The following is a 14,809-nucleotide window of genomic DNA, read 5'->3' on the forward strand; positions in this document are numbered from 1 at the left end:
TTCTGTGCAAACCCCTTCTTTATACTGAGCGGATCATGTCTTAAGCCACACATTCCAAGACAAACTTGGTTATTTATCAAGTATCTAGTACCTTCCACCCAACCAGAGAATTAACAGCTAAACTTCCCCTAAAAAAAGGATACAACAACAGGAAAGAGCACTATAGGATTCAAACAGGTGTGTAGCAATATCCAGTCTCTTCGAATCCACAGACTGCTGGTTGTTGACCAAGGCTAGCTTGTGCAAGTGTGGAATAACAACTGTAAAAGTAAACAGTGGAATAAGGACTTGAAATTGCTTTCTGTAGACTTGCTTAGCATTAAACAGCTGCTAAGTGGCAATCACAGGCACCTGAAGCATCACACATCACTGGGGACTAGGAACTGCAAATAATGGCTTTTGATGGGACTGCCCTCGCAGATTTAACTGATCAACTCAAACCTGAAACAAAACTGGTAAAACAAATTTAAAATAAAAAAGGTACCTCAGAGTACCTGTGAAACAGGAACAGGTTTCAGAAAATACTTGGCAACATTATTACTCTCCTGCTGCTAAAAGTGTTTAAAATATGCTTCTATTTTATATATACAGCTGATAAGCTAATGACAGAGATATGCATGTCACCAGAAACATTCACTGACTATAGAAAAAGCCTATCTAATGAGTTTAGCCCAATGCCTGCAGTTGGGAGGCATGATAGCTTCTCATGTTTTGTTTACAATTATCTTTAAGACACTCTGAGAATTTCCTTTGCTCTTCTATGTGCTTTACATTGCAGGGCCATGGAAAAAAAAAAAAAAAGTTGTTTTGTTAATCTGGGATGCACTTATTTATAAGATGTGTGGAATACTTGAAACGTATATGCCAGCAAGGGGTGAGGCAATGGGGGAAGACATTTCACATGTCAAGCAATTAAAAAAAAAAAAAGACAACTTCAAATTTGCTCTGCAGCAAAGTGACCAGTGTCCTGCAGTCCTGAAATCATTCATCACCATGTGCTGGTGTTCTATATACACAGCAACATTAGGTTAAGTGAAAATTGTATTAGCAAAGTCTTAAATACTGGGACATACCGAACTCTGAAGAGTTTTTATCAGACTTTTTGTAAAGACAAAAAACAACACAAAACAATATAACCAGCATACTATTAGCTTTGGGACAGAAGGAGGAAGACTGAATCTTCCCACTGATGCAACTTACATTCATCTCTAAATCTGGGCTCAGCATTAGGTCCAACTCTTCCAAACGTTTTTATGATTTCTGTATGTAGAGAATGTTGATCTTGATACTGAGGGTCCTCCAGGAAAGATGCCAGCTGCATTTTTACTCTTTCCAGAAGCTTAAATATTCCCAGAAAAATGAGAAGTACACAGAAGAATGAAGATTCTAGAAACTGTTCTGGTCAGTCCAGAGCATGTCTATAATCCTGCATATTTCACGTGATAAACCTTGGACGTTCTGTTAATTTACATTTTTTTACTGACAGGATGTTCCAAACTCTTCAATGCAGCTCTACATTTTAAAGACTGCTAACAGTGTTTTAATCTGATCTACCTTTAACTACAGACAGATGCTTCCATATAGCTGGTCCTTCCTCCTGAGGTCTCCTTGGTTTTGATACTCATATTCTTAACCTGCTATTAAAATATCCCTCTATTCTGTTAATACCTTTGGAGTTATCCTGCTTAATTAGAATTGAATTCATGTTTGGTTTTTTTTATAATATATCTCAATTAATATTTTGAAAAATTTTCTGCAGAACAGATGCAATAGTATCCATCATAAAATCAATGCAATTAAAAAGTATTTCCTCTAAAGGCTAGAAAAACTGAATATATAAATATACTGATAGTGAAATAAACATTTAATTTGCATTTTAAGTTCTAAAAATAACACTTTTTGATAAATTTTGGAAGGCTGTATCACTTCTGTACTCCAACGGTTATTATAATTAGTGCAATGGATACAGTAATTTTTGTGTGGTAACAAAACAGTCCTTTTCCCAAACTGATTACAGGCATGCATTCCAAGCTACAAAATTGTAACTTAGCCGTCTCCCAAGTACTTGTGAGTCATCACTGACTTCTTACTCACATTTCCTCAAACACATTCTTTCAGAGTGTTTTGAAATTACAGGAAGAATGCAAGCTCTGCAAAAAGTTTTGAGGACTTCAAGAAGAAATTTGATTGTACCTTTATATAAAACAAAAGACAGTATTCCTACTGCTTATAGCAGAATCCCGGGGGTCTTTTTCAGAATTGTGATCTATAATGAAAGTTTTATAATTTAAAAAAACAAAAACAAACAAAAAAACCCAAAAAACCAAACACAAAACAAAAACAAGGGGGAGTTGCATATCTGTCTTATCTTCAAGGACTATTTCAGTCATGTCACTATGATGTCTTTTAATGCCATCTTGGATGCTAGAGACTAAACCAGCAGTCATGACAGGAAATAAAAGAGACTTGTCCCCTTCTGAAGTAGTGGAAAAGTGAAGCAGGGTATCCTACAGCATCTAAAATGGGACAATATACTTGTGCAAAGATAACACAAAGACTGTGGTTTGCATCTTGAAGTAAAGCTATTTTATTTGAAAAACTGGACTCCTATTTCTCAACTGTATTGGAGAATGTTTCAAAAAACATTTTGAGCATAAGATCTTCCATCTTCTAGCACAGGCCTCCCCTTCTATATATCTGTTTTTCTTTGCTTATATTTGGTTTGATATTTAAAAGAAAATGTTTTTATTCAATTTTTGGATTTCTAAAAAAATCACCGACTTATGCTACAAAAACAAGTCTGACAACAGGTGTCTTACCTCTCTCTGAGTAACAGTTTCCATGATGGTCCCAAAAGCAGGAATGGTTGCAATCCTTACTGAACTACAACAGAAATATAGAGACTTCATAATATATTAAACATGAAGGATAAAATTCACTAAAAATAAAGCAAAATGAAAAAATTAGTACTATGAGTTACATTAGTTTCTAGCAGTGACAAAACAAAAAAAGCAGACCAGGAAAAAGACAGACAGGATTAACTCAAGGTCTCAATCTGAAACTCACAATTCAGGATCACTGGACAAGGTAACAAGGGCCGGAGCAACCCGCTTGTCAATTAAGGCTTCACTCATGCCTCGAAGAGTCAGCTGTAAACCAGTCAACATGCAATAAAAAATGGTTTGGTAAACTTGAAGAACTGGGTTAGCTGTGACTGAGGATGGGCAGGCAGACTCTTGGGGTTTTTCTTGGTTTAGTCACCCACACAAGACAGAAAAACGCTTAAGACACTGTTCATGCTGCAGAATTTATTAGCGACAACCTGTTAGTGAGATTAGCAAAGCATCCCTCCTTAGTTTGAAAGAAATATCACATCAGAATGTCCAGGAAATGAAGTACTACAGTTATCCATCAGAAATTAGATGTAGACAAAATGTTTTGCATTTCAGTAATACAGATGATATTTAATCTTGCAGTAGCAAAGCTCATAGCATTACAGAACATACTAATAACCAGCCTTCTGCTAGAAATGATGTAAGGAAATTTTAAAACTGAGAATATGGTTAAATATAAAAAAAAATACCAATTAAATATTTAACTTTTCTACTTAAAAGTTTATTTGGCAGTTTTATCCAGTTTTGTTCTAGGTGTTGCAGTAAACCTTTTTATTTACAAATCACTGATTCAAAAGTTACATTTCTTGAAAAGTAATTCAAGTTTTGTTCAGCTAGAATAAGAAACAAAACTGATGGTTATTTCTTCCTAAGTATTAAGAGGGATGCCAGGTACATAAGACAGTCAGAAAACTTACATTTCAGGGTCACTGGAGAGAGTAATGAGAGCAGGAACAACTCTCTGAGCTACCAGAGTTTCATGTACCCCCTTCACCAACAGCTGAATGGTCGGAGCAGGGGGGTATCACAGGTGATGCACGGAAAGAGCGAGCACAGTATCATGGGAAGAAGAACGGCACAACCAAGAGAGAGAAAGAAAAAACACAAAAAGCAAACCAAAATTAGAAGCTAAGCAAATACTGCTACACTAGTGCTTCATATATGCAAAGGCACAAATGAAAGCTGAAGTGGTCTGGCAATCAGCAAAAACTTGACAAATCCAACAACATGATGATGTTTGCTCTATTTTCAGCTATTTTAAAACTCATTTGGCAAGTATTTGTATTAGAATGCAATTCTATTGCTAATATAATTATGTAATTAGGCATACAATTATGTATAACTAAACACTAAAGCTATGCCAATTGAGTTGGACAGTTTAATGTAAATGCTGTTCCTAATTCATTGGATTGGTATTTTTTAGGGAATGGTATTTATTATAGTAAAGCAGCTGTCTATTGCTAGTCCAAATGTGTGTACTTTTCCTCCACTGAGTGACAACTTTTGGACTTTTTACAACATGACAAACAACACCTTCCCAGATGCCACTAAGCTTTCCTTAAAGTCATTCAGGACTATTTTAGATGTTAACTGCCATCCAAGCAGCATGTATATGAAACTTCCCAATCTTCCCTTGCTGCTCTGTGCAGGTAGAAAACGGAGAATCCTTGGATTATCCATGGAATGTATTTCAGCAAGTCTTTTTGAAAACTAAGGAAGAGAGATACTTGTTGCAACACATCCCAAACGCAAAAAAAAGGAGATCATGGTGAAACGTATTACACCCATACATATCTGGAAATTGTTTTAATTTAGGCTTTACCAGGTGGTAAACATTACTTATGTAGCTATACATAAGCATAGATTTGCTGCATAGGTAGCAGATAACCAATACATGTTTTTGATATATGAAAACATGCTAATTTTCAAAAATTACAAGTTCCAAACTTTCTCCATATTTAGCAAAACAGGCTATATTTGTCTGCATTCATAAAAAAGGGAAAACCTTGATACTTCCATTTTGTATATCATGTAAGAAGGTCTATATGTATTTGCAGGTTTTAGGAGATAAACATAAAAATCCTACGAGTAGTTTATGTGAGAAATTTGAAATATCTTTTTAATATTTACTTATAATCATTCAAATTACATCACGGACACAAATTAAAATCTATGCCTTTCCCCCCAGCAATGTAACAAGAGAACACGTAAGATTCACAGGCCATGGGGAAAGCTGTGTTCTGTCAGTATGCCGTGCAGTATTCACAGCAGGCAAGACTTACACCCTCCAACTAGAAAAGGTTTCACATTCTGCTGTTTGAGCACTCACAGAATCACAGAATCCTAGGGGTTGGAAGGGACCTCAAAAGATCATCTAGTCCAACCCCCCTGCCAGAGCAGGGTCACCTAGAGCACATCACACAGGAACGCATCCTACTATACCAACTCTGAACACATGCATTGAACAATTTGTGCCACTACTGGTAACAGGCAAAGAAGGAAGAATGGGGAGAGAATTGTAAAGGTATGTAACAATGTACACGTTATTGCGGCAAAGCATCTGGAGGGGGAAACCTGCAACTTCCTGTGCTTCTTATTCAGAAAGTATTAGGAATGTCAGTTTAACTACTATGTTTAAACATTAATATGTTTCATGATTATTTACAGTGGCAACAACTCTAGGTGCTGAGCTTATGGGCTACTCTTCAAACAGGTATTAAGGACATTGCTCATTGCTAGGTTACAATGAATTTACTCTCATATATATTTACCCATTGATTAAAATACAGAATGCTTACTATTTTCTATTTTGAACTAACAGGAACTTGAGTTTTCTTTATTAATCTTAATTTTGAGAAAATCCTAGAGGTAATGTAGTGCTTTGAAAAATACCCAAACAAAAGCAAATGCTTGGGTTTTGTATAATTACCAAGCAATTGAGAACCATCTCAGCTTCATGACTACGTGGGCTGCCACACTTCTAATTATGTTAAAGCATGGTAAACAGAATTGTTCTGTCTTATAAAAAATAAAATCTGGTTTATAACTCAGGTGTCCTTCCAAAAATAAGTGTTCCTGGCCTTGAACCTAAACAGACCAACAAAACTTGTAACTCAACTATGCACTTCATGTTCAAACCAGCAGCAATCTAATCTGTTTGCCTCAACATTCAAATGAGAAACTACTGTCTGAAAACATTAACACAAGCAACAGAAGCATCTGGATGGGCAAAGCCATGGAGCAGCATGTAAGGTCACAGTGAGACAGAGCAAATTTTTAGTTTCAATTCCTCTGGATTAATGTGTGATCATTACTTGTGTATGCTACACCTTAAAAATGTCAGCACAAAGCTTCCTGCCTGTGAAGGAGAGAGGGGGTAGAATGGCTCCAAATAATTTCTGTCTCCTTCCAGCCCTTAACAGACTGTAAAGGTTTTGTACTGCAGTCTGGTAGCCTCAAGTCACAACAGTGCCTGTGCTGCTGTACAGACCACTGTGCTGCTCAGAACCTTGATAGTTCTTACATAGCTATCCTGCAATTGATACACTCATTTTATTATCAATTGCCGGGCTTTGCCATTCAGCAGCCTCTGAGATGTCAGATATTCCTTGAGTGAAGGAATCTTCCAAAAGTAAAACCAAAAATTACCACCTCTTTACACAGGTCACTTCCCAACTTTACATATTGCCATGTATAAGTATGTATGCTATAGTTATCAACAAACGGGCAATATGATACTATTTTCAAGAGAGAAAAGCATCTGCAACAAAGCTGCCTATGTTTTAGTAAAAACTGAAAGATAATAGGAAACAAGCAGTCATGACAGGGGGGCTGGAACAGATGGCCTTTAAAGGTGCCTTCCAAACCAAACCATACTATGATTCTGTGATCTGTGAAATAGCATGCAGGACTGTCTAAAAATAAACAGCACACAACTGAATTTGAAAAGAAACTGTGAGCAAGACAATAGCTTGTTGTAACTGAGGTCTTTTAAATGTTTGGCTAATGTTTATTTTTTAAAATAGCTTATTGTTACAAATGTAAAACAAAAGAAATGCTCTTGTTACATTTAAAAACAAACAAAAAACCCCCCACAAACTAAAAAACTAAAACCACCTTCACAACTAAAAAATATTTTAAAGGTGACCAAGAATTGCATGTCCAAAAAAGACAGGGTTGGATGCTTTCTACTGAAGTCTCAGTAAGTCTTAAAGTGCTTGTTTAGTGTTTTATCTGCAATGACTTGTAGAGCTGTAGTAAGGAATGCTATCTGTTACATCAAGTGCTCTTTTTCTGAGGGAGACTTGAGGTTTATTTTTGCAAATGGATACAAGGTGGCAGGCCCTGTGCAAAGCTATCCCAGTGGGGTAAATGTGGAAAAAAAACAAAAAAGAAAAGAAAAAAAAAAGAAAATGGACTGTGACTGCATGATTAGAAATATGTCTTTCTAATATGCAAAAGAAAAAGGCAGTATCTTTGTTCAGCAAGAAGAGTGTTTGTGTATGTAATTTTTAATTAACACTTGATGAAACAAAGGCATGATGTGGATATAAAAGCAAACCTATTCATTAAATGTAACAGTCTTTATTCTGAACGAATTGATAAATACTAGCAATCAAAATCAAGCTGTCACTATGTGGCAAGTAAAGGAACAGCACATTATTTTAATTGGTAAAAAACATAATTGTTTACATGTACATTTTAACACCATACTTGGCACCAATGGCAACTAGTTTGAATTACAATTCAAGTGCATTGTCTGAGTATACACAAAAAGTAACAAAAACCTGTAACATGGGAATTAGGCTACTGATGATGTGTTGTATAGCAAAAACAAATGTTACGACTCAGAGAGATGTTTATGTTTATCTACAGACCGAAGCAAGCACATTTGACAATGTATTCTATTCTGGTTTGAACAGAGTTTAGCAATGTTTTCATAATCAGAAAATGTTTTTTAGCATGCAATAATCAGAACACAACCACCAAGCAGCAGATCAGAGAACACACAGTTACTACAGAAACAGCTTGCAAGTGGCTAGTGACAAATTGCTTGATGAAAGATGTGCTGTTGAACACAGAACAGATACAGGAACAACTGCACAACAACTTCCTGCTCCATCACACAGTACACAACTTAAGTAACTTATCATTTTTAAGCATGTAGCAACATCATGTGAATAACTGGTTTTAAAAATAAACTAGTCTAACAGAGGTGTAAGAAGCTTGGATAACACTTACCTCAAACATTCTAGCAGCTGTACATCGAACAAGAGCAGAAGTATGGACAACTCCATACCATAAGACAGTTAATAGCAGCTCATGATAAGCTGGGTTTGCACTGAAATAAAACAGTTGGACAATAAAAAAAAAAATACTCCCAAACCCTGAATATGTTTCTTTGCCTACAAAATGTAGTCTCAAGAATCCGTTGCTCAACAAATCTGTAAGTTCAACATCTATCCTTTCTAAGGGATACATAACATCTACCTCATTCTGAAGGACATGCAATGTGTTGCTGTCTAGAAAACACGCTGCATTTCAAAGTTTGTTTTTTTAAAAAAAAACACTTCAATAATATAATTTTCAATAAATTATTACACTGAACTGAATGCAAAACATATCTAGAATACACCATAATACTAAGGAAACCACAACATTAATTACCATTTTATTCTCAATGACTGATTTTTGTGGGGTTTTTTGTTTTGTTTTGTTTTGGTGTTTCTTTTTGAGGCTTCAGAATATTTTTACCATTACATTTTTCATCTAGAGATTAGAAGTTTAAATTTTGTGAAACAATAAGAAAAGCAAGTATACACTTTAGTCATCCAAAGCATCACAGTGATTAAAATTACAGCCAGATTAGCAGCTTTTAATAAAAACTTCTAAAAGTCTTTAGATCTAGCCAACTTCAAGGTATATTCTTTACCCTAGTTCCACAAAAGAAGCTTTCAGGCTATCAAGAGGAGCATGGGACAGTGAAAGCATGGTCATGACATCTTCTAAGAATCCCACTAATAGCTTGCGGTCTTCTTCCTGAAAGAAGAGTGCACAATGTTGGATGCAGCAGAAGTGTTGCTGTGGCTGTGATGACCAACAGCTACCAAAGAGATAAACTATGAACAAGGATAAACTAGAGTTAGCCTTTAACAATATTATTATGAACTTCAAAAACATGGTTTAAGAACAAGAACCCTTCAAAGCAAAGACAAGAAGAGACTGTGTTACTGTATTTCATCAACTAAGCATACACTTGCGTATAAACTACCCAAAATGCTTTTCTAAAGAAACTTTTAAGAAGAATACTTTCATGGCTCCTGAGAGTGTATTTTTCTCCTGTAAGCTACATACAGGCCAGCCCATAACTACTGGTTACTGGAGGATTAGGTAGTATTATTTATGGAGTGTTTTTTTTTGTGCCAGGCAACACTAAAATTTTAAGACTCCCAACTGTTCTTCAAACGGCAATGTACATGCTTACTTATTTCAGTAAATTTTGTGAAATTATGTTTGCAGGGGTCACAGACCAAGAACCCATTTATGGAATAACAGTAGTACTTTGGATAGAGGCAGATGGCAGCTGCCAATGTCAGAGTTAGCAGTGGTGAAGATGCCAGATGTCATTTTAAGACTACTGAATTCAGGTTTTAACACTGATGACTGCCACCTAAACGTAGCAGAGAACCTGACAAGAAAATTTTTAAATGTGTTCACAGCTGCCCACTTCTCTGCTTATCTTCAAAGCACAAGAGCACTGTACATTTTCAAAGAATACAGTAAAGATTTTCAGTGGACTGAATTTTAGATATTATTATACATTTAACAAAGAAACAGAAAAACAAGAGTACCTGAATATAACATGTAAGGACCCCTGTTGCATAGATGGGAACTGTGGCTTTTGTTAGCACTCCGTTACCTGCAGTGGAATCTAATGAAAGACAGTGAACAATTTAGGTTTTATATATACATAAATGTATATACTATATATATAAACTATATAATAACTATTGTGTGTATATATATACACACTATATAATTACTGTATACGGTAGACTAATACGTGTGTATTATAGGTATTATATATTCACCTTTTTATGTATACATAAAGGATTTACATACATGTGCACACATACACACACACACTTGAGCTAAAATGCTCAAGTGTTATTTGGTTTTGAGATTTTGTTTGTACTTCACACACAAGCCACAACTTCAGAGTGTTCCATTCACATTAAGATTAGATTTTCAACATTTCAGAGAGATGAGAATTTAACTGCAGTCTGAAAATGTTTTTATTGATTTGAGTAAAAAGCTACTTACCTATATTTTCCTCAGAGAGTCTTAGGATTTCCTGGAACTGTGGTTTTACCTATAGAAAGGATGTTGAATCCTATGTAAGAAAACCTGTTACCAGTATCAATTAACTCAGGAAAAAAATAGGAATAATTAAAAAAAAAAACAACAAAAACCAGAGAAAGAACATTTTGAAGGTACAGAAAGAAAAAAAAAACACGTTTAAAAAGCATAGCCAGCTTTTACAAAAACTGGACGTACAACACATGAGAATAAACATTTCTACTGAGTGCCCATGCTGAGGGAGCAGTATTTAGCACTCTTGATACCAAAAGTTGAAGTCTCTTGTCAATATGCTTAGTCAGGCTTCAGGGTTTATGGTTCAACCAGCTATACGTAAAAAAAAAAAGAAAAAAAGAAAGAAAAAAGTGTCTTCTTTTATTTCTTTGCTGTCCATGAAGTGCATGTATCTGTGATGATCAGTATCAGAAGAATATACAGAAGGAAGAGTTCTAAAGATAATTTAAAGGAGGAGTTTCAAAGGCCAGAGATTGGTTTTAATCTCCCCTCTGGAGGCAGCACATAATGCTAACTCTGTTTTGTAATTTTATCTTTAGGTAATCCTCTTGTGTTTTATAATTTCCCTTTTAAATATTTTTTAATTACTTCAGAAGCTATTTATTGAGAAAAAAAGATCAATTTCCTTGATAAAATTGTTTAGATATTATTTATAGAAAATATTTCAGGCTGCGAAAGCATTAATTTTGAATTTCTAACCAAGTAGAGGCCGGAGTCCTTATGTACACCCTAAATGCTGAACAGTATATTGTTCTGTAGAAAGAATATAGCTAAATTACTAGAATTAGGATTATCTCTCTCACTCTATGCTATTCAGAAAGAAAATATGAAGAATAGAGTTTAAAGAAACAACTCCTTCCATATTGAACAAGAACATAATACCATTCCAAAAAGAGAAAGTAAAAGGATGCAAGTAGAGGTTTAAAAAAATAGCAGGTTTAAATGTACGGAAACATATGGAAAAGCATTGGTGTGACACGCAAACATAAACAGTCACATAAAGTTCAGGTATTCAGGCACACTGTAAATACGGAGACTATATATTAGCAAGGCAGTCTTTTTGTAGGATATTTAAGGTAATATCTTACCTTAGTGTTCGTAAAAATTTTCCCAAATGTCCTACAAAGTCTCCAGAAGAATCTAGAGAACTCATGGACACAGGCAGTTGATGCTACATTGATCTTGCCAACTATTTCTATAAGCTGTGGTAGCCTAAAAATCAGGAAACAAAAAGAATATTAAAGACTACTCTGATCTTTTGTTTCTCTTCAGAAATATTTGTAGAGATTCACTGTTTATATTAATAACTATATACACACAGACAGCACTATTGGTCCTAACAAAACTAGCTACGTGTTCTGTAAAATTGATCCTTAAAGAAAGCAAGAGTTTAAGTGCCAGGAAAGTCTGACCTATATTTTCAAGCATCTGTTACTGCAGTGTATTTCATGACATATTCAGACTATAACAATAATCTTCACCCTCAGCAGATAATTGACTATACTATTTCAAAGATGAAATAAACAATTTTTTAGAGCAAGTAGTTACATACACATCCTGCTAGACAGCTGATATTTTCTGACTAAAAAAAATTCAACGTGAAAATTCAAACACCTAAAAAAATGCACTCTTTTCCTCTTTAATAATTCTTAAACACGATCATACTTAAAATGTTATGTTTAACAACATATGTTTATATTTAATAATTGTTAAATTATTCATTTTAACACTTTTAAAAGTAGGAATTGTAAGATACAAATTAACTCACAGTTGGTTGACTACCCATAGTAGCGTCTCCCAGCCTGTGGTACCTTCATGTTCTAGCTGATAATCATAGAGTTGCAACAACACTGCTAATTGTTCACGGCTTCCAATGATGATGGCCACATCCTGAAGAGGTGATACAGGTCGGGGAAATCTAGTGACTGTAAGAGCAGAGAACAAACAATCATGAAAATAGCTTAGAGGTGGTGTTGGTTGAGACAGCTAAGAAAACCTGAAACTCTTTAGTGCCTTTTGTGTAAGGTTATAAAATTGCTTTTTAAAAATCATTGACCTGCTACACCAACGTTCCTTTTACTATTCTCCATTAATTTAAAGCACACTTAAAATTATTCAGCAATGAAGTTAAGCAATATTGACTTCATCTTTCCTACTACAAAAGCAAGCTTGCAGTTCCTGCAATGCTACTGCATTAGAGAAGAGTACATAAGATTTTTTCCTGCACTTCTTTTGTGGATGTAGAAGCTGTCGGACTAGGCTGAAGCCTGACAGTTTTTAACTCCTTATTTAAGTATTAGCCTTCTTTAAGTAGTGGCCACTCAGGGAAAAAGCGCTCATCTTCAAATGACTCAACTCAGCTGAATGAGATTTATCACAGCATGTTTAACATTTTTCACATTAATATAGTACTGTAATACACCACTAGCTACCCTCCAGATTTTCTCTTCTTCGCATCTTCACACACACCACTATTATCAGGATGTGGCAGTTATTACCAATAATACCTTTCAAAAGTATTTGTAACAGAAAAAAGTATTTTACATGCTAGGATTGCTGATCTAAGTGTAACTTCACTATGAAACCAGTTTGCTAATATATTACATAGGTATCTAACAGTCGGTGAAGCTCCTACACTAGACTGTGTTTTTCCCTCTTCATAAAATGTTTGATTTGTAAAAATTCCCTGAAAATTGGGCTAGTATTTTTGAGCTATTATTTGCTATTAATGGAATAAATTCTTCAGAAAACTTTGGTAAGTCCAATTAAGGATTACTTTGCTTTCTCAAAAACTTCTAAGAAGAGAAATATTGAGAGATGAAAGAAAAAGATTTTGGTGATAATCAGGTCTCCCAAGTGTAGAAATGAGTGGAAAAAAAGAAGCATTACTAAAGGATATGCTAAGGAAGACCAGTATGAAACAAACATTTAAGAGGTAAATCAGATGGCAAAACTGTATTTATTTTTCATAGTATTTATGTTGTAGAACAACAAAGTATTTGGATTACATAAATCTATGCTACTGGGCTCAAAGAAGCCATTTTGCCTGTAACACTGCTAAGTAAATACTAAAAACCAAACTAATACAAAAAAGCAAAACCCAAAAGGATACAATTTATTTCTCGTTTATTCTGCTGCAAATCACTTTCTAAATATTCATGACTTAGCTATTTCTTCTGCATCAAAAAGCTGATACTTGTAATTGGGTACATATCTGATAAGGGTTCATGTCAGACTGATTTCTTTCATATGAATGAAGGGGGAGGAAAGGAGGTAGAAAGATGTTCTCCCAAAAAGGAGAAAACAGAACAAAGTTGTGAAAAGTCAAGAAAAATCTTCCTATGTTGGAATCTCCTTCTAAAAAAAAAAAAAAAAAATTTAAAAAAATTCCCTCTGTCAACTCAGCAACATTAAAGAAAGAAAATACAAAATACAAAAGAGGTTCCCTGAATTTCTTTCCCTATACTTGCTATATATGAATATACAACATAAAGAACAGGTGGATTGGAAAAAAGGGTTGGGGACATAAACTAAAATCATTGTTGTACAGACAGCATGCTATAAAAATCCAAAGCTTACACAGATTCTGCAGCTTAGGTTTATGTAGTAACCTGAAATACAGACAAAACCCAAGTAAAAGTAGCCTATGGGCTGTTTCCTGAAATTCTTCCTTTGAAGTTAATAGTGATTTGAGATTTGTCACTGATTTATACTTAAGTTTATAAAAACTCCACATATCAGAAATTAATAATTTACCTTCTATTTGTGGAACTTCTCCCTGAAGCTTAGCCTTGCTTGTGAAAGGTGCATTCTGTAGCACCAGTGCAAACAGCGAAGGGATCAATGACTGCAGAGCAGACAGATACATGTGGAGCTTATGTTCATCCAAGCCGTGTTCTCCTTCCTGAAATAAACAGCACATTTACTTACAAGTTTTTGGTTTGGATGGTCTGTTGCTTAGGCATGTATTCCCTGGCCAAGACATCAACACATCTGTGATGAGCTTCTATACAGAGACACTAATTATGTAGTAATTTAGCTTAACCACAAGCTTACTTTGCGTCATCACCCAAATCCCCTTGTCACTCTTAAGTAATTTCTACTCGAAAGATTAAAGCAATATAGCTTTTGGCATTCAGCAGGACATGTTGATCAACACACTGATATTCTGAAAGAACATGTTTCAGCACATACTGGAAATGCAAATCCTTGGTCTCAAGAGAGCAATGCATCTAACAACTGTAGTCCGAAAACACGTATCTTTGTTAAGCGTGTTAGGCCGATATGATGTACCCTATCTTCCAGAACTTTCCAAGTATCTACCAAATCAAGTTACAAAGTACCTAACTCATTAAGTTCTAGTTGGTTTTTTTTTTAAATAAATATTTCACTTTATTAAAAACTACACTCTGTGACCCTTAAATGCTCTCAGAATAATACAACATCTGGTCACAGCCCCAAGCAAGGGTTTTTTGAACTATACATTAATTACTGGGCTATAAAGCAAAACATTGTTAAGGAAGAATATGTTGTTTCCTGGG

The 14,809-nt window shown here is 35.0% G+C and overlaps 1 protein-coding gene across 7 annotated transcripts in view; it reads right to left on the minus strand.

Moving 5' to 3' along the window:
- Nucleotides 1-14,809, minus strand: part of RELCH (RAB11 binding and LisH domain, coiled-coil and HEAT repeat containing) — a 78,455-nt gene that overhangs the window by 14,022 nt on the left and 49,624 nt on the right. For 4 of the 7 annotated variants that reach the window (XM_051609429.1, XM_051609430.1, XM_051609434.1 and 1 more), the window contains 11 exons: nucleotides 14,025-14,172; nucleotides 12,037-12,193; nucleotides 11,357-11,480; nucleotides 10,218-10,266; nucleotides 9,746-9,825; nucleotides 8,827-8,933; nucleotides 8,136-8,235; nucleotides 3,812-3,894; nucleotides 2,820-2,883; nucleotides 1,201-1,339; nucleotides 144-260 (listed from right to left, as the gene is read on the minus strand). In XM_051609429.1, the coding sequence (XP_051465389.1) occupies nucleotides 144-260; nucleotides 1,201-1,339; nucleotides 2,820-2,883; nucleotides 3,812-3,894; nucleotides 8,136-8,235; nucleotides 8,827-8,933; nucleotides 9,746-9,825; nucleotides 10,218-10,266; nucleotides 11,357-11,480; nucleotides 12,037-12,193; nucleotides 14,025-14,172 (1,168 nt within the window). The other 3 variants (XM_051609436.1, XM_051609431.1, XM_051609433.1) reach the window with 3 other exon arrangements.

This window comes from Apus apus, chromosome 2, assembly GCF_020740795.1.
Source record: "Apus apus isolate bApuApu2 chromosome 2, bApuApu2.pri.cur, whole genome shotgun sequence".
In the NCBI taxonomy this organism is placed as follows: Eukaryota; Metazoa; Chordata; class Aves; order Apodiformes; family Apodidae; genus Apus; species Apus apus.